The sequence below is a fragment of the Mustela lutreola genome, chromosome 1 (assembly GCF_030435805.1).
Source record: "Mustela lutreola isolate mMusLut2 chromosome 1, mMusLut2.pri, whole genome shotgun sequence".
Classification (NCBI taxonomy): Eukaryota; Metazoa; Chordata; class Mammalia; order Carnivora; family Mustelidae; genus Mustela; species Mustela lutreola.
In genome coordinates this window covers 249,250,486-249,274,117 of record NC_081290.1, presented here as the reverse complement: position 1 = coordinate 249,274,117, position 23,632 = coordinate 249,250,486, and the positions used below count along the sequence as shown (strand labels likewise).

The 23,632-nt window shown below is 48.3% G+C and overlaps 1 protein-coding gene across 8 annotated transcripts in view; it reads right to left on the bottom strand.

The window, feature by feature from the left end:
• NAV2 (neuron navigator 2) overlaps window positions 1-23,632 on the bottom strand; it is a 395,626-nt gene that overhangs the window by 46,616 nt on the left and 325,378 nt on the right. For 6 of the 8 annotated variants that reach the window (XM_059138147.1, XM_059138156.1, XM_059138177.1 and 3 more), the window contains 7 exons: window positions 22,759-23,461; window positions 18,959-19,426; window positions 18,246-18,311; window positions 16,792-16,836; window positions 13,954-14,114; window positions 12,167-12,355; window positions 5,113-5,165 (listed from right to left, as the gene is read on the bottom strand). In XM_059138147.1, coding sequence (XP_058994130.1) covers window positions 5,113-5,165; window positions 12,167-12,355; window positions 13,954-14,114; window positions 16,792-16,836; window positions 18,246-18,311; window positions 18,959-19,426; window positions 22,759-23,461 — 1,685 coding nt within the window. The remainder of the gene's footprint in view (window positions 1-5,112; window positions 5,166-12,166; window positions 12,356-13,953; window positions 14,115-16,791; window positions 16,837-18,245; window positions 18,312-18,958; window positions 19,427-22,758; window positions 23,462-23,632) is intronic. The other 2 variants (XM_059138166.1, XM_059138198.1) reach the window with 2 other exon arrangements.

Here is a 23,632-nt window from a genome sequence, read left to right as displayed (position 1 = left end):
GACCAATGAGAAAGGCCAAATAGGAAGAGCATATGATTATAAGAAATTAGGAAGGAGGAGAACAACACTGCAATTATTTTGGCTGTGAGGAGACCCCTGCTCCCGTGTGGAGATGATACGGTCAGGTGCTCTAGAGAAGGCGTGACAAAAAGGGATAAACCAGGGGCACATGCCCTAATTTAGTGAATAAATGTACAGGTTCAAAAACATCCCGGGCCACACTGAGGACAACGTACACTAAAGAATCAACAGTCATTCATCTGAATTTGTAATGTGACTGGCCGCTCCTAGCGGGAGGACTGCTCATGGGTTAACCGCCGGTTTGACCCCTCCCTCTCTTCTGTCTGAGGCGCTGGTCCAGGAGCAGCAGGAAGGCCTCCCAAGTGAGGGAGGCTGGGAGCCCCCAGCAGCCAGCCAACTGACTCCCCAGGTTGTGTGGATCTTCCCGCTGCCCCACCTCACGGCCCCTAGTTACCTGTGACTCTGGGGGGTATGCGTGCAGCCTGTGGGCCCTCTTACTGGGAGAGTCTCCCATCCTGGGGCTGTGTCTGTGGTGACTCAGACACCTGCCAGCCAGGGACTACAAGGCTACCCCCTCTCCTTCCATAGGGGGAACCGACAAGGGGAACCTTTCTTTCCTTCTCTTGTGGTTCTCCCCGGGGCCCATAAAAAAAGACACCCCCACATTCTGGGCAATGTTGGAAGGATTCCTACCTTCCGTCCATCCCTCCATTCACGCTTCCCTGGGGGTGGGGCAGTGACTTGGGAGCCAGACAGGCAGGTGAAGGTCAGTAAAGACTCTGTGTTATCCTTGGGTCCTAGACCAACTGGATTGGTCCAATCCAATCAATCCTATCAGCTACTAGTGACAAACCCATCACTTTAAAAAATCAGCATCTGACCCTGGTGTCTACTTCTCCATGAGCTCAGAATGTGACCCTACACCCACCAGCTGTGGCAGGTGGGAGGTGGTTCCTGCCCGCGTTCCCTTCTCCCCCTGCTCCCTACCCCACTGCCCAGACTCCTGATGCTGCCCAGGGGGGCCCTCCCTCCAGCTGGCCTCTAACAACAACAACAACTGGTTTTGAGGAATACTGGGGCCAAACCACTTAATCCTCACAACAGCCCTACAGAGTAGGTCCGTATTCTTTCTGAGGCACAGAGAGGTCAGACCTTGCCTGACGTCACACAGCTGGACAATCTCATCTAAGAAATGTTTTCGGGAGAACACTGGGAGAGTTCCCGGGCTCCCTCTTCCCTCTCTGGGAATATTCATCTATCCCTCTTTGCCCATCTAGGTGTTCTATCTCTTCAGGTCCACTACCACCACCTATCAAAATTTATGGATTTCCTACTATGTGTCAGGCACTGTGTTAAGAAGCCGGGGTACATGGGTGACCGTGACTGCCAAGTCCCTCACCTCCTATAATAGGTGGTATTTATTGAATGCTTACCACATGCCACTCTTCTAATCTCTTTCCTTTCATTATTCATTTAATCCTCGTAACAACCTCCTGAGCAGGTACTAATACTATTCACTCACATTTTGCAGATGAGGAAACTGAGGCATGGGGAGGTTGACTAATTTGCCCATGGTCCCAGCTGTTAAGATGCAGAGCTGGGATTGGACCCATGGTAGTCTGGCTCTAGAGTCTATGATCTTAACAAGAACATTTTCCTTCTTTTACTACAGCTACATTCTCACGGAGGCCTTCCCCAAATCGGGCCCCTGAACTTCTGAGTCTGATCCAAAGGAGAAAGTTAATGGTGAGAATGTCATGGCAATCTAACATTTGGGAGGCTAGCGGAGGTCTGTAAGCAGGCTGAACCATCCAAGTAGGACGAGCCCTACTTCTAAACACTTACATCCATGGGTCTAACACTCCTTCTCCATACCTCTGCCACCATCTGTCATTCTGCCCATTTGTCTCTAGGTTTGGGCCCCTGTTCTCAAAAGCAGCTTGGAAAATCCTGTATTTTGTATCTTACCCCCAGCTGCTGTTCTTCTGTGCCTCTGGGAACTCTAAGTGAGGTTGGGAGCCTCCCTCCATTCAGCAGATCCCCTGAGAACTCAACTGCTGCCCTCTACCATTTAAGAAAGCCAGTCCAAGGCTAGATGTGGCCCCTTAGAGTTTCTCGACTCCAAGGGTTGGCACTGACTTCTCCACAGTAGTTGTTCACCAACATGTTGCCTTTTCTTTCCTTTGTAATTAAAATTTCAGGCAAATTTTAGCCAGAATGAGCATTCTTGAATATCCAGAAATTACATAGATATCAGGGGAAATACCCATTATCAATCATCCAATAAGACCCTTTAAGACACTCAGCCATGAAATAGACTCTTTGGTCTGGGCTGGGGGCAGCTTAGGAAACCCAACCATCTCGTTTTAGACAAGGAATGACTGGTTCACCTTAACACTTACAAAGGTGCCTGAGTTTTAGAATTCTATCATTGCCAAGCAGCTAATAAGACAGAAGGGACCCCACGTCCATGCTGGGTGGTACCTACGTAGCCAGATACAGTTTGGAATCTGCAGACTACTCTAGCGTGAAAACGTTTAAATGTTAGGCTATTTCCTGTAAAAGTCTGCAGAAGTAACCTATATGCTCAGAGAAGGCACAGGTAAAAAGAGACCCTTCACGGGGCGCCTGGGTGGCTCAGTGGGTTAAGCCTCTGCCTTCAGCTCAGGTCATGATCCCAGGGGCCTGGGATCGAGTCCCGCATAGGGCTCTCTGCTCAGCAGGGAGCCTGCTTCTCCTCATCTCTCTCTCTGTCTGTCTCTCTGCCTATTTGTGATCTCTCTCTCTGTCAAATAAGTAAATAAAATCTTTAAAAAAAAAAAAAAAAAAAGAGACCCTTCAACTCAGCAAATGTCAGAAGTTGTGGGCAGCCCTGAGACGCCACAGCCCCCCGACAGCAAGGACAAAACTGACAAACACCTGGAATAATGAGGTCATTTGTACAAAGTCAAACAGTGAGAAAAAAACAAGGACGGGGCCCTGGGTCTCTTGCTATCTGGTTAAACACGAAATTGAATACTATTCCTAGGTCTCTGGTAATGTGTGAATTTCCATCAATCCAGAAAGAATCATTTGAAATTTCCTGTCTGCACACCCAGAATAGGAGCTACGGAAAGGCTCCTGAGGACAAGACTTTGCAATGATTTGCATGAAGGCACCGTGGCCAGGAAATGCTGGGGATGGCTTCCTGCACCTGAATTCTCACAGTGGGAGCAGCTCATGCTCTTTCCTTCCGAGGCTGGCTGATGTAAGCCAGGCCCTGTTTTCCACTCTTCCAAGAACAAACGGCCCTCTCCGTATTGACAGGAAACTCTGGGAGCTCCACTGGGAAAATAAGGGGCTCGGGCACAGCGATGTCTGCCGTAGTGGCTCTGTACCAACCCTGTGACTGAAGAGTCCCACAACCCAAGGTGTTCTTGGGTGCCTCTGGCCTCAGAAGCCTTCAGCAGCAGGCTTCTCTCTCCACCTACATCTCATCCTTGGGGCTTAGCCTAGAGCCCGGCACAGACTGAGGGCCAGTAAACCCTGTCCAAAAAGTAAATCTAGTTTTGAAAGTACCATCTTGGCACCCATGTCACCAATTTTCCCTTTTGAAGAAAGGACTTAACGTATGGGCTAGCTGACAGAAAGTCATCTCTACATTTTCTTCGTCGACAATGGCTTCAGTGATCTCTAAGAAATGAAAAAGTGAGGGTTCTGTGACGACACTTCAGACCAGATGTCTGGCTGAGGAAGGAGGTGTTTTGGAGGTAGAGGGCAAGGTGGGTAGGAGCAGAAGAGATCATTTCAAGGTCATTCAAGTCAGACCATGTCAGCAATCCCTGAAGTCTGTTTGCTTGCTACAGGCCTACGAAAGAAGAGTCAGGCCCTAGTCTCTCTCGCTGGATTCTGGATGGCCTTTAGCTTCTAAGGGGCCGTATACAGTTTGTCCTGCTACCTACACGTAGCCCAGGAACCCGGCACTACCAAAAAGTGAATTACTAAAACATCTGTCCTCCATGGAATGAAGAGCTAAAGAATTTCCAATTCTCAATTAATGAAATGATTTTTTTCCTATAGGAATTCCCAAAGTAAGGTTTCTAAGATAAACAGTTACGCACATAGCTACACACATAGCTATAAAAAAAAAAAAAGCGAGCACCTCTGAACAAATCCAGAACCATACTGGACTCTATGCGGATTTGCTCAGCAGAGCACGCACTGAAGCTGGCCAACACCGACGACAGCCAGCGCCGGCTCTGGGCTGTGTGCACTGCCCTCAGTACTTCACGGGCGTTTTCTTATCTCATTCAAGCCTATTTTTTTTTATTTTTTATTTTTCATAAACATGTATTTGTTCCCCCAGGGGTACAGGTCTGTGAATCGCCAGGTTTACACACTTCACAGCATTCACTATAGCACATACCCTCCCCAATGTCCATAACCCCACCCCCCTCTCCCAACCGCCCTCCCCCCCAGCAACCCTCAGTTTGTTTTGTGAGATTAAGAGTCACTTATGGTTTGTCTCCCTCCCGATCCCATCTTGTTTCATTTATTCTTCTCCTACCCCCTTAACCCCTCATGGTGCATCTCCACTTCCTCATATTCAAGCCTATTTTTTGAACATCTACTACATGCTTGGCTTTGTTCCAGACATTAGGAATAAAAACGTAAAAAGTCCTTGTCATTAAGGAATATACGTTGTAGGTCAATGTCATCTTCCCAACAGTAAATCCACAAGCTCTGCAAGCTAAGGGCGGCTATTCTCTCTGCTTGACAGATAAAGAAACTGAGGCAGACAGAAGTTGTTCAAGGCCTTTCTTTCCTAAGGCTACCAGCAGGCGGCCAAGGCTTCTCACACGTTCTAACTAGTTCCCACCCAAAGCGCAATGCCACTCTAACAAAGGAGTCCGTTCCTGATTTACTGGTTGAGACGTTACAATTCATAGCTTTTGTCAATTTCAAATCTTACTCCCTGATGAATCAGGCCCCTTACAATGGAGATACTTTCTCTAGGAGAAACAATTTTATTTTATATTTTATTCTTGATACACGGGAGAAAGGAGCTCCAGTTCTCACAGTCACAGCCACATAGCATTGATTTATACTCACTGTAGAATAAATTGATGACGTGCTGGAAACCAAGGACAGTGAGGATCCGTGAACTATTAAAAAAAAAGAGAAGAAAAGAAAAAAGGTAAATTGCACAGCTGGCAACTATGGAGCCAAAGAGGGAGACAGGAAGAGAAACTAACTCAGCACTATGGGACTCTACCAGGTAACTTCATCTCACCTTGACCCATCTTTTCCTGGTTTGGCAATAGGTCAGAGTCAAGGAATATTTCCGAAAGGAGTCTCTTTTCCTTTCCCCCCTACAACCTCTCCATAATTTTTTCCCCCATGAAAATAATACATGGTTACTAAGTAAAAATGTTCAAGTATGGAGAAGTGTTAAGAAAACATATTCACTGCCACAACCCACACGACTCATAATTCTATTACCCACAGGCAACCTGTAACCTTTTCTATCCCAGCACATTTTACTCCTTTCCTTCTCTCTCATTCCATTCTTCTGCCACCCATGACTTTTCTCTCATGTATTCCTCTAGGGATGAGGCTGTGCTGCATACATGTTGTCTACCCTGCTAGCTTCTGCCACTTGTGTATGCACGAAGATGAGCCCATTATCATGAACACAGGAGGCTGGCTGTTGGCCATAGTCAACTCATTCTAGAAGACCATGTGGTAGAACACTTGCTCAGAAAACATTATCTACTGAAGAAGACATTCTTCTTTTGATTTCTACCACGTGTACAAAAGGACAATCAAGTGGTGTCCTCTTTTCTGTCTCTGATTGGTTCTTTGGATTCAGATCCATCTTCATACCCACGTCGTGCCCCTTCCTGCCCCCAGCCAGTGGAGTTATTTTATTATTTCTCTGTAAGTTTAAATCATAGTCTTTTCTAGGACTAAGTATTCTAACGCACTTCTCTTTCTGGGAACCAGATGCTTTAATGACATTTTATTAGTAATCTCTCGACAACTTTTTGAGAGACAAAAAATATGCCTGTGGAGACATCAGAGATGTTTAATTGGGCACAGCTTTCCTGACCACAAGTCGAATGCTCTACCCCCACACTAGCTATCCTCTGTGGTCTGAGAGTGGGAGGCTTGGGAATAACTTTCCACGTGCACTAAAAGGCTTGCCCTTACCACCCAAGAAGTGAACTCAACTTGGATCAGCTTTGGGCAGAAGCTACTTGCCCATGAGATACCTGACGAATAGCTCAGCCCACCACCCAGGTGCCTCCACACTGTCTTCCCATAAACCTCCCAACCTCCTGCTCTTCCTTTATGGGCTCCCATCCCATTCAGAACCCTGCACTTTTCTCTCGAGCGCGCCCCGCCTAGCACTTGGCCTCCCCAGAGTGTCTGCCTGTACGGTTCCCTTTGTTTTGGATGCTTTTCATTTCTGCCTGTCCAAATCACTGGGCTCAGCTCAAACAACGCCTCTCCATGAAGGCTTCCCTCCGTTCCCTGCCTGCCTGCACCGGATACATTCCCTCCCCCTCTGAACCCACACAGTTCTTGACTTGCCTGTCCGGCCCTCCTCTCTCTTGGAAGGTGCCTGCTCTTCTGAGGTTATGGCTACACCATCACTCACATACATTTTCCTTAGGAACACTAGGGTTTGAGATCTTTTCCTCCATTCCTCTGCCATCCATGACTTTTCTGGCCCTTGCCCCATAAGAAATCAGTTTATGGCATAAATGGACAATAATGGCTTCCAGTGTTCATACGTAGACACACCAGCAGACGCCTCTCATGCCCCAAATGAGTGGTCTAATGTTCTAAAGGGGTTAACGTACTCTAGCCCCATGAGACAGGCAGTAGGGGCAGATTATACTGGAGGCCAAATGCGGGAAGAGACATGAGTAACATGTAGTCACCCTCTAGCTTTTCTTTCATCCAGCCCCACATCTTTCCATCATACCACCTGCTCAGCCAGCACAGGGCTGTCATGTGGGACTAATCTGCTGGAAAATGGAAGTTGGTCTCTTCTATCTCTCCAGCTCATATGCACAGAGTTAGAGACACTGCCCTCAGCAATACCCCAGTGCAGGCCTGGGGCCGCCGGGGAAGAGCACAACTGGCAGGCTCCTATGGAGGTAATTCTTCTTCCCTGTAATTAACTCCTCTCACTAGGTAAATAGCAACAGCAAGGCCGCGGTCCAAAGAAAGATTCCTTGATTTCCAGAGTCAGCTCCAAACTGAATGTGGCTTGCCTGAACCATTGCAGTGGCCTCGCTCCAAGAGAGCTGAACCAAATCAGAGCCTGGGTTATGTGTTTTGGATACTTCTGGACAGCAAAAGGCATACAAGACTTACAAAGCCAGAATGGCATAATCACACCACGCATTTTCTGCCCTATACCTATATCTTTAAAATTCTGAAGCTATGTGGGGTACCTGGGTGGCTCAGTGGCTTAAAGCTTCTGCCTTTGGCTCGGGTCATGATCCCAGGGTCCTGGGATCGAGTCCCACATCGGGCTCTCTGCTCAGTGGGGAGCCTGCTTCCCTTCCTCTCTCTCTGCCTGCTTGTGATCTCTGTCTATCAAATAAATAAATAAAAATCTTTTAAATAAATAAATAAAATAAAATTCTGAAGCTACGAAGAACCACAGACACTTGTCTAGGCCATCTCTGCACTGGAGGAATCTGAAACCCAGTAAGGTTAACTGGTCTCTGTAAGGTCACCCAGCATTCAGGAACAGGATCTGCTGACCAGAAGTATGGAGACTGTTTTGCCCTTAAGAGACCTGATTTAGGGGGCACCTGGGTGGCTCAGAGGGGTAAGCCTCTGCCTTCGGCTCAGATCATGATCTAGGGTCCTGGGATCGAGCCCAGCATCAGGCTCTCTGCTCAGCAGGGAGCCTGCTCCCCTCCTCTCTCTCTGACTGCCTCTCTGCCTACTTGTGATCTCTCTCTCTGTGTCAAATAAATAAATAAAATCTTTAAAAAAAAAAAAAGTGAGAGACCTGATTTAGGAGTTTCTGATGGTTGTTTTTTGTTTTTGTTTTCATTTTTTGTTTTTTTGGTAAAGCCTTTTGGTTTGTTTTAGAATGGTTTCCCCAGCCACTCATCCAATCTACATAGACGCAAAGCTGGCACCAAATGAGCAAACAATTGCATGTTTGAGAAAAACACGATTCATCCCTGCCCAAAGTACAGGTGGTGATACGTACATGCTCTAGACAGAATGAAACAATTGGGCATCTTCTAGCCAACAAAGCAACCAAAGGCCCCGATGCATCTAGCATATATCTCCAGCTTCGTACTTATCAAAGCACTTTCTCAAGTGTACTACCTTTGAAGTGAGAATTTGTAGGTAATAGTCCCAGACAGGGCAGGAGTTCCCACTGCTAACACACAACAGAGTAAATTAAGACCCAGAGAGGCTAAGTGATATGGCCAAGAACACACAGCCTGTTAGGAGCAGAGACAGGCTTGGAGGCACATAGGCTAGTTCTTAGTACACTGCTGATACTCTCAGAGGTGCTACCAGTGAGAAGGATGCACGGTTCTGATGGCTGATGGACCACCCTCTGAACCAGCAAAGGAAGCAGAACTGAAAACAGAAAACACACTGATGAAGGACCAGTCTGCCTCACAGAGGTAAGAAAGCCCAGCTGCGACCTAGGCAGAGTCAGATGTCAAGGTAGGACTGAACAGGAAAACAGAGGGCTGAAAATCCAGAGTTTGGCACCGAGTCCTGGCTGCACACAGTCCCCAAGGCATTTCTCCAGCCTCAATTTTGCCATAAACAAAACAGGGATAATGGCCCTTGGGGAGAAGGAGAAAACAAAACCTGACAATTACAACAATGGCTACCATCTGCTTGAACACTGACTGTAAACGTCTTTGGAAGTCATTTTGCATGAGATGCTTTCTGTGGATTTATCTCACCTAATCTTCACTTCAATCCTCTGAAGCAGGCACAATTATTTTCTACCTTTTAGTGAACAGGAAATAGGCCTAGCAGTATCAAGTCCTTTCTCCAAGTCTAGCAGCAGACGTGCCAGGATTTCAATCACAGGTACAACTCAGGTGCTAGAAACCCAAGTGAGTTGCAATAAAAATATTTATTTATTAAGAAGCTGCTCTGTTCCTATGGATTCCATACGAACTGCTTAAGATTGCACTAGCAATTAGGGATGACTGGTAAAGTTCCCGGGCAAAGACATCCATTTTCAAAATGCCTCAAGCATCTCCCTAAATGTACGCTATTAAAGTTGACTTTAAGATTGCATAATGCAGGGATGCCTGGGTGGCTCAGTTGGTTGGACGACTGCCTTCGGCTCAGGTCATGATCCCGGAGTCCCGGGATCGAATCCCACATCTGGCTCCCAGCTCCATGGGGAGTCTGCTTCTCCCTCTGACCTTCTCCTCGCTCATGCTCTCTCTCACTGTCTCTCTCTCTCTCAAATAAATAAATAAAATCTTTAAAAAAAAAAAAAAAAAAAGATTGCATAATGCATCTGATGAAAATTAATTTACCTGAAATAACTTTGAAAGGTTGCATCTGGGCCATGGCTGTACCTAATCTACATATTTATGACTCTCACTTCCTTCAAAATGGAAAGTGCTAATTAAATCCCACAGAAACCTCCCCCACGTCTTTGTGCTAATTCTTCTTCAATTTCTCTCCTGCTTTCTGGTATATGACGTACCTAACTGACTATCACACAGGGGTTCTGTCTTGTCCAAACATGAGTTGTAAAATTTTCCCCCTGTTTCTCCAACTCTGGGATTTATAAATTCAAAATGGGAAGAACAGCTTTCACCCAATGGAATGAAAAGCATCTAACTGCATGAGCTCTGTCTTGTCTTTGTAATGTAATAGCCCTGGAAGGAGTAAAAGCAATTCGATGCAAAATTCCCCAAAAGATGAAAATGGTATGCGCTCATCGTGTATATCGACAGCAGTCCCTACCCCCTTCCCACCAAACCTGATTTTTACCTCTGCCCTTCAGTCCACGTCACCATGAATCATTAGGGTTTACAAAAGTCTAGACACTGCTTGTGGGCAAGCATTTTTTATCAATGTCACTTTGACATCCCAGATATCCCACAGTGGTGCTGCCTGACAGCTTGATTCCAGATGGAATAAAGGAAAGTTCTCTGACGATGAGACTGTAATGGCCCCGGATCTTTATGAGGCGAAGTGTGCTTGTTTGGACAAATCTCAGTCCTGAACACAGTTCACTCAGGCACACACACGACACAGAAGATGAATGTGGCCCAGGACGTGCTCCGTATGTGAGTCGTCACAAGGAGGGCTGGGGAATGCTCTGCGGCCATGGTTGGCTAGCACATGGAGTAGGAAAAAGTTCAAGACCAGCTGCCTACGCCTTTACCTTCGGGTCAACCTGCGCGTCGCTCTGAGGGACCCGGGTTCTCTTAAATCTAGCAGAACACTCTGGGTAACTTCGGCTCTACCCCTCCTCGATCCTCTGTCCCAGCAGGTGCCCATACATGGATTTGCAGACTTGCTCACTGTGCTCACCCGGTACAGGGGACATGTAAATCAGGGTGAAGGGAGGGACGCTGCTAGGAAGATGGACCAGAGGGCAAGTGCCCCGTAACTAAACCCTTTACTCTTTCTCTAAGCAAGTACACTGGACAACAGTGGAAGACTTTATTCTGTTTCTTTCTCTCTCAGTTTGTTTAGGGATTTCTTTAAACAAGACAAGTTTAGGGGCACCTGGGTGGCTCAGTCAGTTAAGCATCTGCCTTCGGCTCAGGTCACGATTCTCAAGTCCCAGGATTGAGTCCCACATAGGGCTCTCTGCTCAGCGGGGAGCCTGCTTCTCCCCCTGCCTGCCATTCCCCCTGCTTGTGCTCTCTCTCCCTCTCTCTCAAATAAATAAAGTCTTTAAAAAAACAAAAATAAGACAAGTTTGTTCTCTCCTCCCAGGAGGTGGCTGTGCTACTATTTTCCCACTCTCACAGGGGCTGGGGCCAGAGGGAAACACCCATGACCCCCTCGACATTCTCCCGCATTCTCGTCTGTCACTGGCAAAAAAGGCACAACGAGGGCTATGGCCATAGCCTGGGCTCCAATTGCTCTGAGAGTCCCCATCCCCTGGCTGGGGAGTCCCAGCTGCCAGGACCTTACTGCTGACGCTGAGTCTACAGGCTAGGGCATGTAATGACATTAGCGGGTGAACATTTATATCTACCGTTGAATTCTCATAATTTCATGGGCTAGGTACTATTACCATTCTCATTTTGTCAGTTAAAAAAAAAAAAAAAAACAGAGGCACAGGGAGGTAAAGTAACTCATCCTCTTGGATCATCTACCAAAGCGAGGGAGCCAGAACTCAAACCCTGGTAGTGTTACTCCATAGTTTTAACTAGTCAATGAGTACTGACTCCAATATCCTATCATTCCCATCTTCAGGAAGCTTTTTGGGGGTGGGGCTGTCCCTCCACAGGGTTTTGACTGCTTGCTTCTCTAGCTCCCACCCTGAGCTGAAGGAACAAAGGGAAAGAGAGATGAACCAAGTTAGGAAGACGCTGGCAACAATGCCCAGAGCTACTTTCTCCCAACATTCTGATTAAAATGAACAAAACATAAAAATCTGACCCCAAATATTCACAGTTAATGAGCAAAGAAGGAAAAGAGCATACCTGAAGGAAAAGGGTGTCACTGAATAAAGTTAAAAAAAAATGTGCTTGAGAAATAGAAAATTTTGGAGTGGAGTCGAGAGGCCGGCTGCCCACAGGCCCCCGGAGCTACACGAGTACGTTAGCCCAGGGAAATGAACTAACTCTCCAGAAACAGGCTGCCAAGATGGTGAGCCGGCAGCTGAACCTCAAGATGGAGGCTCATGCCAAGAAGTTGTGGCCCAAGTCCAAGAGGGAGAAGCCTAGAGTAGAACACAGTCCGCTCCAAGTTCACTCGAGTTTCTTCAGCAGCTTCTCCCCCCCACCCATGAGGTGAATGAACAACCAGACCCCTCTACTCAGAGTTCCCCAGCCCCAACCCCCAGAGTGAGAGAGAGAGCTAGGAGCACTTCCACGTGGGCTCTCTGCTCGCGAATGCGGTATGGAGGGCCATTCACCGCAACGCAGGACCTGAGACGGTAACCCTCCATGCTTGCCTTCTTCAAATCCATCCCGGAAGGAGCCCGAGCGGCTCATGGTTCTGCTCTTCTCGTCCAGGGACACGGAGCTATTCCGGAATCGGCTATCAGTGTACGGGTCATACTGCCCGTCGGCATTGGAGAGGCTGTGGGTCCTCAGCATGGTTGGGTTGGACAAGCTCATCTGAGTAACGGTGGTGGGACTCGCTGGAAAAGAAAGGAAGGGGACTGAAAGGTGGGAAATTCATGTCTCTCTTCAAGTCCTAGATAGGGATGACGAGGGGACTGATGAGTATCGGCCATATCTGTCCCTGCCGACTTCCCTCCCTCGTCCGTTTTCTAGAAGGCTATCACATCCACATTTAAATAAAACACGGAGAGCTAAAAATAAGGGAGGAAAGGTGGGTCATTTCCAAAGCAAGTCTCTGGGCCTCAGCTTTCCAACTTGGCACGTTCCGACAAGCCAGTGTCACCTTCCAGGCATGAGCTAATTACTCCCTGGGCTCATCTGGAACAACTCCCTCTAAAGCCAAAGCCCAAAATAGTCCAACCGGGCTTTTGATCAGATGGGAAGCATTTGTGCATGACAAGAAACTCCTGCCTCAAAGAGTTAGGGCTGGGAAAGAACAACATGAACACAGACCTCACTGCCTCCAATGGGGCATGCTTGTAATGGCGCCTAAAGAGCTTCAGGGCAAAGGGGCATCTCCCCTCCACCTTGGCCCCAACAGGCTTTTTTTTTATTAAAGTCCTGACCATGTCAATAACATACGGTATTTCCAAAGTATCTCCCTGTTAATTAAAAAGGAAAAGTGAAGTCTTACTTGATGATAAGCCACACCTGTCCTTAAAGAAGCCGTGTTTATTATTTGCAATAATCAGAAAAGGCCTCCCTTCTAAAGAGCAAGATGAGAGTGGGCAGGATTTTCCCTCCATCAGTCTTTTAGGGCTCAGCTCCCATTCTTCCTGGTAATTCTAGCCAGGACGGATCTTCCCTTTTCCTAACTATATATAATACCTGCTACCTGATCATTGTCGGTTTTTACACAGTTTCAGATAAAGCTCTGGATTGTTCTCTTACCCTGATTACAAGTCTGTGTGGGTGTGTTTGTCTCTCTGAAAAAGAATCCATTAACATGTCAGCAGGGGCTGTCTTACAAATTCTTCTCCTCTCCCCACTGTGCCAGTCAAAGCATTATGTCAGGAGTAGGCATTTCCAAGAGTATGTGTTCACTCAAAACCGGATCTTTATTTTCCAGCTTAATAGAGCCATGCAGAGGACCAGACACGGGGTATGCTACAACTTTTTAGATAGAAACCTACGTCTTCAGATGTCTTAGAAATAATTCATTTTTCTCAAAAGTAGAATGGTTAGGGCACCTGGGTGGCTCAGTGGGTTAAAGCCTCTGCCTTCGGCTCAGGTCATGATCCCAGGGTCTTGGGATCAAGCCCTACATTAGGCTCTCTGCTCAGTGGGGAGCCTGCTTCCTCCTATATCTCTGCCTACTTGTGATCTGTCAAAAAAATAAATAATAATAAAGTAAACTTGAAAAAAAAAGTAGAATGGTTTGCTCTTTACTATAACCCTACCTACACCAACCATATAAATACTGATAAGAGTACCCAAACCTTTTCTCTTCTTTCCCTTTTGCTATTACTTCCCTATAATCAAGTTCCATTGCGGAGGGCTCATGAACATGGAGGGCTTGACCACTTGGCAATGACCACAGGCCTCTTTCAAAATATAAGATTAACCTCTGTCCCCCAGGGCTGATTGCCACAGCTAACTGTCAGTGGCTACTCACCAAGCTGGGAGAAGTTGAATCTCGTTCCCGAGGGAGACGTGACGCTGGAGCCAGAGGAGAACGGGGAATTGGCAGCAGGGTCCTGCAGGCCTCCTGCAGAGTGGGACCGTAACCATTCTTTTGCGTCTTCTTGGGTGCGAAGCTGGGAGGTGGGAGTATACCTGGATAGACAGAAATTATGCTGGGATTAACTGTGAACGAGACTTATGAACGTGAACTCCGGGGAGCTGGTGATAAATAGATGGAAAAAAAAAAAAAAAAAAAAAACACACAGAGCCAAAGATGATGTTTAAAAAAAAAAAAAAAATCACATTACTACATATCCTGAAACTTATGAAGTTTCTCCAAACCTTTTTTTGCTACTTGGCTGCCTTTGGGGAAAACTACAATTCTTTTTAGTGTGGAGGATAAAGGGAGCAAGATCTGTAAATGCTCAAAGGAGCCGTCCCTGGGCGTATCTGTAACATGTTGATTCACGATAGTGTCATTTCAAAGCCCCCACCTTGACAGAGCTGGAGCAGCAGAAGGAGCTGCTGTCAGAGCTTCGAGGGAGTTTTAATTCAATAGCTCATGGCAGCCGCGTTCTCGGGCGCATGTAAGTGGCCGCGAGTCCCAGCGTATCAGAAACCAGACGCGACAGAAGGTGTGACGACACTGATACTTGTGTCTGCTGCAACGAAGCCTCGGTAAGTCTCCGTAAAAGGAACCCCAAATCACTGGGTGCCACAGACGTCCCGGGACCCAGCTCCTCACTTATTACGTAACAGGTCTGGCAATGGTGTACTCAAGGTCCCCATTGTGCCGGGTGCCTGCACAGGCATCTCGCCAACACCTCCCACCCACCCGGCCATGCAGAGGCTACTATCCCCATTTTACACGGCAAGAAGGGGAGGGCCTGCCTCGTATCACGTGGTGACATTTCATCCATTTTACATCTGATTCCAAAATCCATGCTTTTCTCATCATGCCCACAGGCAGCATCTCAAATTTCGGAAGTGCCCTGTGACCAGAGTACCTCTGGACTTACACACAGATTACTGTGGGGTGACTACTGATTATGGAACCAGAGGGATTCTCTGGACTCGAGAAGAAGAGTTGCTGGTATCTTGGCATTGTGCGTGAATGGGGGGGGGTGGTGGTGGGAGGAGCTAGGAGGGACAGGCAGAGTGTATCTGCTGTAGGTGATGGACATACAATTTTCTGGGTCCCACCAATTGCATGAAGATAGCCTAGCATGTATCTCTATTCTGAAATTTAAAAAAACAATTTAGGGGTGCCTGGGTGGCTCAGTGGGTTAAAGCCTCTGCCTTCGGCTCAGGTCATGATCTCAGGGTCCTGGGATCGAGCCCTGTGTCGGGCTCTCTGCTCAGCGGGGAGCCTGCTTCCTCCTCTCTTTCTGCCTGCCTCTCTGCCTACCTGTGATTTCTCTCTCTGTGTCAAATAAATAAAAATCTTAAAAAAAAAAATTTAAAGCTACATCATTTTGATAGAATAGATCCACTGGGGGGGGGAATATATATATACATATATATATATATATATATATATATATATATATATATACATATTTAAATTTAAAAATTTAAAAATGTTATTCTTTAGAGGGATTAGCTTCCTAGATAATTACACTTTAGAGGCAAAAGTAGGGACTCAATGTCAAACTCATCTTGGGAGTGGCATGAACTGAGTATTATTAGTCTGAAGCCCTCAGAGGCACGAAGAAAACCGTGAAGCACAAAAGGCCTTTGCCAACCCCTCCCTCTATGGCCACAGTGCTGAAATTCCTCCCGCAGAACGTCTGTTGGGGCATTTTCAATACTCTTATTCTTAGATTCTCAGAATTGGCTTTCCTCGAGTCCCTACTGAAAGGCAGCATTGATACCTACCTCACATTATTGCTCAAAATGCTCTCAGCCTTAAGAGCTCCAGGTTATTAACCACAGACATACATGACAGCAATGAAACATTTCATTCCAAGTTCCATTTTTTTTTTTTTTTTTTTTTTGCGAAAGCACTTAATGCCTAGTGCAGTGTGAAGCAAATGCTACGAAGAACAAGGTGTTCAAAGAGCAGGGAAATGACAGCGGCAACCGTCATACAGTAGGACCGTGGGGCAGGAGTTAGAACTGGAGTCCCTCTGGTTGGCAAAGGGAAGAAGCTGGCGTGAGCAACGGTGATTTCTGGCATCTTGCTTAACCAGGACTTGCACCAAAAATGATCCACGACTTAATGATGAATGGAAGGACATTCCTTCCCGGTAGTCTTTTCTTTATACCAAAGCCAATCATCACACCCGTTGTCTTGTTGGGCACCGAAAATAGACACAATTTTCCACGAGATACTTATAGGAAAGACAAAGCCCCCGGCTTTATTAATTTTCTATGGCCCCCAAAGTTGAATCTTTTCCAACTTAGGGAGCTTTATTTCTCTTCTTTGCCATGTCCTGGCTAACCAACGTGCCATAAGTCACGTCCTTTCTTTTGGAAGACAGCCGTGAGCGGAACGGTCAGGGTGAAGGGCTTCCTGAGGGAACCCCGTGGTCCCAGGAGAGGCTGTCTCTGCTCTCTGGGCTTGCCAAGGGGTGTTCCTCATGAGATGGCTTTCGCCATAATAAGCCTGAAAAAGCACAGCCTCTGCCCAAGCAAAAAAGCCGACAGATGGAGCGATGGGAATGAGAGGGTGCCCGGGGAGCCCCCGCTTCAGAGGGTCCTGCTGCGGTGGCCAAAGCGGGGACCCCAGTCCAGCCCAGCCCTCAGCCCTCCCCCAGCCATGAGAGTCACGCAGCCAAGCCCCAAAGCCACACCAGATGGTACGGAGGGAAGGAGGAAGCGCAGATACCTGAGTCCTTTTTTAGGCAAAGTGTTCCTATCAAGGTGCGGGTCACTGTAGGAAAGTTAAAACAAAAATGAGAACTTCAGAGAAGCACAGGGAAAGCAGGCAAGGGAAGGAGGGAGAGGCTAAATGGGGGCCGGAGATCTGGAGCAAGAGACTCACGGCACCACGGAGCGCTCCCTTCTATCCAGTGGCACATGCAAGACATCCACATCCACGGAAAACAAGAGACACCTGATCCCGGGCCTGACCGACCCCAGCGCACACCCCGAGGCACCAGGAGGCCCGAGACAACCACTGGACCCCAAACTTCCTCTTTTGTCACAGATGCAAAGCAAAACTCAGGGGCTGCCCCAGGTCGAAGCAGAGCCCACACCTGCTGCTGCCCAGTCACCCAGGCTTGCACCAGCACCCCTGCTTCTTGGAGAGAGAGATGCCAGCACCCCTGCGTCTGACCCTCCCCAAATGCCATTGACGATGACTCCATGTGAGAGAAGGGACTTGCTGGAGGGTGTCAAGAGGCCAGCAGTCTGCATATTTGGAATTCACCTGGAATAATATGAATTCCAGGTCCCTCTTAGTTTGGTTAGCTTGGTGAGCAGCCCTGGGCCCGAGTGCGGGCAGGTTTCAACTTGCCTGCGGATAAAGTCAAGGCATTTGGATTTCCAAAGAACAAGGTTTTAAAGGCTTGGTCTGCTGAGTCTGACAAAAACAAAGTTTTTGCCACGGATGGGGTGAAGGGGATTTTCATTAATATTTTTTTCCCTACCATGAAACAACATCTGGTTGTTGTATTTGGCCAAGCTGAGGCTCCCCCACAAACTGGAGGTCAGTATCCATCTCTGAGGCCCACCCACAGGGCAGCTAGGGGCAAGCGAGCCTCTAAGTTTGCAGAGCCTCACCCCTCCATGTCCTCTTTTTCACGATCATTCCAGGAAACAGGCACACAGAACACAACAGCCTGCGAGACGCACCAGCCAAATAAATAGCAGGAAAGGATTTTCTGGAAGGGAAGGGAGCCAGCTGCGTGGGGAGTAGGGGCAGGGGAGACAAAGGTGAGGGCTCCCCCGCACAGTGGGTGGGAGATTGGTTCTGGGCTGGGAGGGGGGTGGGGGAGAGAGGGAAGAAAGGGTAGGGAGCTGGGAAGCAGGAGCATGCCACAGGAGGACAGAGATGCAAGGGAGGGCGTCTGCCGCCCCAGTTCAAGCCCCAGTTCCAGCGGCTGAGCTTCCTTCCCAAGCTGGGGGGGAGGACGGGCTGGCCCAACTCCACCGCTTCTAGGGCTGGGGTGGACAGCGGAGCAGACCCTCCCTGGCATGTCTGGGGTCACAGCGTACAGCAGAGCCACGAACACAAGCGGCAGCCTCAGGCCAACAGCCTCACACAAGACGTCTGGCTTGACACGGATGGACAGAGGAACCTGGAGGCTCGGTGGGCTCCCAGGCCTACAATGTCATTACCTGTCCTGTTTCCTGGGCAGAGTACTTCTGCAGAACTTAGGGCTAGCAGCAGGGGAAGAGAGAGGGCTAGAAGTCCAGGCAGGTAGAAAATAAGAGAAGGAACATTAGATGGGAAGAAAGGGGAGGGGTCGGACACACACAATGATTAGACATTTTTTTTCCTCATTCCCAGCGCGCATCCCGGCGTTCTGGCCTACGTGGAAAACAAGACACACAGCACGCTGCAGTGGAATCCGGGGCTCTGAGGCTGCTTTGAGTGTCTCGATCACTCTGGCTGGCAGCCCTTTAATAGGAGGGTGCCTGCCGTGACACCCACCAAGTCCACCCCACTGCCTAGAAACGTCTCCTGCCACCCGCTCTGCCTGCACAATGACAAGGGTGGGGGGGACGAGCAGCTGATGAACGAACAGGATAAAATGGAAGGACCTCCAAGGAGGAATGCCATGTCCAACGGGAGCATTAAATCTGCAGCCCTCCCTCCGTCGCCGCCTGCAGCTCCAAGCATGGAGAATAACCGCGATGGAAAAGGTAACAGGAAGGAGAGCCGAGCTGAATTCCATCCCAGCCTGGCTTCCCCACGGAAAAAAGACAGCAGTGGTTAGAAAGAGCGCACTCTCCCAGGCAAAGGGGAACTAACATTTGGGATTCCTAACATAAACCCTTTGACTTGCGGGAGGGTGTCTCTCCAAGAGATACAGGCGCACGGCACCAACCTCTCCGACAGCGTGGTCTTCACGCTGTTGGTTCTGACGAAGGGAGTCAGGGAGTCGTCCTTAGAGGAGGTGATGAGGCCCGTGGAGGAATTGTGACTCAGCCCCCCTCCGCTGCTGAGGGAGATGTCAATGGACTCGCAGCTGGTATGGAGGCTGCTGACCGACTGGAAGCCCAGGCCGTCCTTGCTGAGCGCGGACGAGCTGCTGGCATTGGTGCCCCAGGTGAGGCTGTTGGAAGGGCCCGAGTGGGCTGAGCTGGGGCTGGAGGCTAGAGGAGACTGGTTGATATCCAGATTTTTGCTGTAGAGAGGACTGCTGCTTCCGCTGCTCAGGACGCCACTGCCCGAGGGGGACTCTAAGTTACCTTGCTGGGCCGAGGTGGCATGAGGATTGGAGATCACCACTGAGTTTTTCATGGTGTCTGCTGTGGCAATGGGCACTTGCTTGGTAGGCTTCCCACCAAAGAGTCTGTGAAGAGACAAAGGGTTGTGCAGGTTGAACAGCCAGCAACGAGGGGTGCCGAGCTGTTAACGGTGGGGCACAAGTACAGGAGCGCTAAGACTCCTGGGGAGGGGCACAGTCATTGCTACTGAAATGGCTAATGGTGCTCCTGCTGGGAAAGGACACCAGTGTCTCACAAGGCTCCAGCTTCAAGTTCGAGGCTGTAGCCGAGACCCTTAGGGCCACGTGGAATAATTTTCAATAGGCCTAGCCATGGTGGTCCCAGATCTTGCTTCCCTTCATTTCCATAAATAGGGTAACTAGAAAATTGCCCCAGCCCCGAAACATCTAGAGGAAAAGATCTATCTTCATCATCTTTGTATTTGAGACCCCAGGCACAAAGCAGGTACTCAGTTCAGTTCCAAAGGTTTCGGTTGTTTGGTCTCTAAGAATGACATGAACTGATCAAGAAGACGAGTCTAGATCTGGATGCGGGGGGGTGGGTGCTGGGAAAAGTATCTTCCTGGATTTCTCCTCAAGTGATGGCCCATCTGAAAGATGGTAGGCTAGTCCTACCCAAGGATCTACACAGAAATCTTGCCGGGGCATGAGATGTAAGAGCAGATGCCCTGGGTCTTGGGGACAGACATGTCATTCCATGTCATCCCCCCGCTGATGACCGGAAATGTACTGCCAGAAAAACAGGGAATGGCCCATGGGCCTCTCTCTTCATTTGGCAACAGGACTCTCTGTGAAGAATGGCAGAACACTGTTAAAGTCCAAGGATGGAGACATGCTCTAGCAATGCAAGTCATTCCATCCACCAAACCCTGCTGGAACGTGCATCTCTGCAGGGACAAAACCACGACCTATCTTGAGAAACAGGTAAAGACAGGCAGGTCACCTTGCACCCAGCGACTCCATGGTAGGAGTCTCATCTTTGTTCTCTCCCGGGAGTCCTTACAAATCCCAATTATCGTAAAAACAAACATACGCACACATAACTAATCTTCACTATGGTATCTGGTAACAGATTAGAAAATACTTTTTGGGGGCACCTGGGTGGCGCAGTGGGTTAAGCGTCTGCCTTCGGCTCAGATCATGATCTCAGGGTCCTGGGATCGAGCCCCGCATTGGGCTCTCTGCTCAGCAGGGAGCCTGCTTCCCTTCCTCTCTCTCTGCCTGCCTCTCTGCCTACTTGTGATCTCTCTCCGTCTGTCAAATAAATAAATAAAATCTTTATTTAAAAAAAAAAAAGAAAATACTTTTTTGCCTGGCGACAACCAAAGAATGAGATATCCTCTGGTAGAATCTTGGCTTTGGTGTGCTTACGTACTTCCAGTAACTGGAAGCTCCCTACTTCTAAGGGTAACTCACTCCACTGTCAAGCCCTTTCAATCACTAGAAAACCAAAATCCTATGCATCTTCTTTGTTGCTTGTTGCCCCTAATTCTCCTCCATGTAACTACGCAGAAAAAGCCCAGGCTTTTGTCTGTTGGTCCCTCCCGTCATCTGAAGAGCGCTATCACTGGATCTGAGATTTCTCTTCTCTGCACTAAGGCACAAAGAGGAAATTGAGAACACCTCCTAATGATTTAGAAAAAATGTAATTAACAGGATTTGGCTGAAAGTTGTTCAGTGTCGAGCCTCAGAATCTGCATGCATTTTCAAGTATTCTGTAACAGTAGCCTAAGGGTCCAGTAAAATACCTTTGTAGTTACTAAAGGAAATCTATAATACCAAAGAGCGAATGTTACATATACTACTTGAGGCAAGAAGCAGAGGATAGTTTCATTTACAAGGCAATCTGTTAGAACAACAAAGAGCAGCCCGATAGGACCTTCCCCTGAAAAAACAATCATTACTGAAATTCTAATAATCAAGTCTAGACAAAGAACAGTGAACTGCTTCACCACACTTTTCCCGTGGCAGGCTTCTTCTGAAGTCTTTTCAAACATTCCTATTCACCCCCCAATAGGTGCACATAGTTTTTATTTTTCACTACTTAATTTTCTATCCGGGACTTAGACTCTTTCCTAGGATAAGCCATTTCCTGGGAATGGTAAGATAAGCTCCGTCCTATGCCATTCCAGTTTGAGGACGGTTCAGCAGAGAGAAGGATGAGATGATACGAGCCATCAAAAGCGGTACATATTTAAAAAGGAACTGCTTTAAAAAAAACACTGTTTTCATATACAAAATTTCCATTCAGTGTGGAAATGTGGGAAAATGCCTTTTTTTTTTTTTTTTTTAAGATTTTATTTATTTATTTGTTTGACAGAGAGAAATCACAAGTAGATGGAGAGGCAGGCAGAGAGAGAGAGAGGGCGAAGCAGGCTCCCTGCTGAGCAGAGAGCCCGATGCGGGACTTGATCCCAGGACCCTGAGATCATGACCTGAGCCGAAGGCAGCAGCTTAACCCACTGAACCACCCAGGCGCCCCGGAAAATGCCTTTTTAAGGGAATAAGAAATCAATTTCTCTTTTTCAGAAACACTTCTGCTTTAAAAGGTTTTTTTTGTCTTTTTTTTTTTTTTTTTTAAAGAAAGCTAGAATTTCAGAAACAAATTTGGAATTAAGCATGCAGTATAAAAAAGTATGTGTGTGGTGGAGGGGGAGGGTACTGGGCTAGCTGAGAGAAGGATCTGGCTGAGCTCACGGTCTGGCATAATGATGTAGAATCTCAGCCACAGAATTAATAAGACAAGGGTGGAAAAAAGATCCTTTGCCTTCTCCTCATACGCCCACCTGGGGTCTAGGGGCGTATTAAGATCTCATCTTGGATGGTAGCTAGCTCTGGCTGAGCACCTACGATGGGCCAGATATGGCTACAAAAGTTAATATTCACATGCAATCTGGGATGCCTGGGTGGCTCAGTTGGTTAAGCAGCTGCCTTCGGCTCCGGTCATGATCCCAGCGTCCTAGGATCGAGTCCCACATCGGGCTCCTTGCTCGGCAGGGAGCCTGCTTCTCCCTCTGACTCTGCCTGCCACTCTGTCTGCCTGTGCTCGCTCTTGCTCTCTCTCTCTCTGACAAATAAATAAAATCTTAAAAAAAAAAAAATTCACATGCAATCTCAGGTAGGTGTTCCCATTTTACAGATGAGGAAACTGAAACAAAATTGTAAAGAAGGGATCCACGGTGGCTGATGAAAGCGGACTCAGGATTTGACCCCAGATGACAGATTCAGACACTTGGGTGTTTTCCTCCCCACATGGGAAAATAATCAGCTGAGTACAAAATTGCTGGCAGGTTCTGACTAAACAGACGTGGAGAAACAGGCTGTTTTCACCAACGAACAAACGCTCAGGATGCCATTCCACAGACTCCAGCGCTGCCAACCACCACCGACCCACTTACCTGCGGAGCGTGGGAGAGGCCACGTCGGGGTACTTGGCTCCCGGCTGGAGGGTCGCCTGCGCCGCACTGGACACAGGCTGGGCAGCTGGGTTCACTTTCACTGAGTTACAGGAAGCCACGCTCTCGTTGTCGGAGGAGATGCCTTTCTCCTTATCGGTCTGGTTGACCAGGCCCGGCAGAGAGCTGCCCAGAGCCGTTTTGGAAGGCTCCCTCAGCTTGGGCACTGGCAGGCCCGCAGACTTACTGCTGATGTTGGAATCGATGCTGCTGGTGCTAGACCTGTTCCCAGCCCCATTGCGGCTGGTGGACTTACTGGGCCTTGGCAAACTCCGGTACTGCAAGTTGGTCCGGGAGCTGAGAGCCAGATACCCATCGTCCTGGTTCTGAGGCCCATCCATGCTCGTCTTCCGGCCGGTGGACCGGCTGACGAGTGCAGATGACTTGGGGATCTTGCCCAGTGTGGCTGACCTGCTGGTGACCGTAGCCCCGCTGGCTGTGATCATGGCCAGCCCAGCAGCTGAGCCGCTCTGCTTCTTGAACCCAAAACTGTTGGCATTGGCAGTGGGGGTCCTGGAACTGCTGGAGAGGGGCTTTTTGGACTCGTCGCCACTGCTGCGGCCTGCGTCTGACGGGGACCGCTTCACCTGGGAAGCTTTGGGAGACAGCCTTCCTTTCTCAGACACCTTTGCATCATCTGTTTTTCCTAAGGGAGAAAGCAGCAAGGTTAGTGTGCACACCAAGAACCCATCTGCTTACAATCGTTCCCTCCGCCAAAGAACTGGTTCACTTTTTCCTTGGGGAAAGCAGTAGCCTTGGGAGGCAAAGGAAAGAGCTTTTTATAAAGATAATCTACCCACTACTGTCGCCGTGAGCC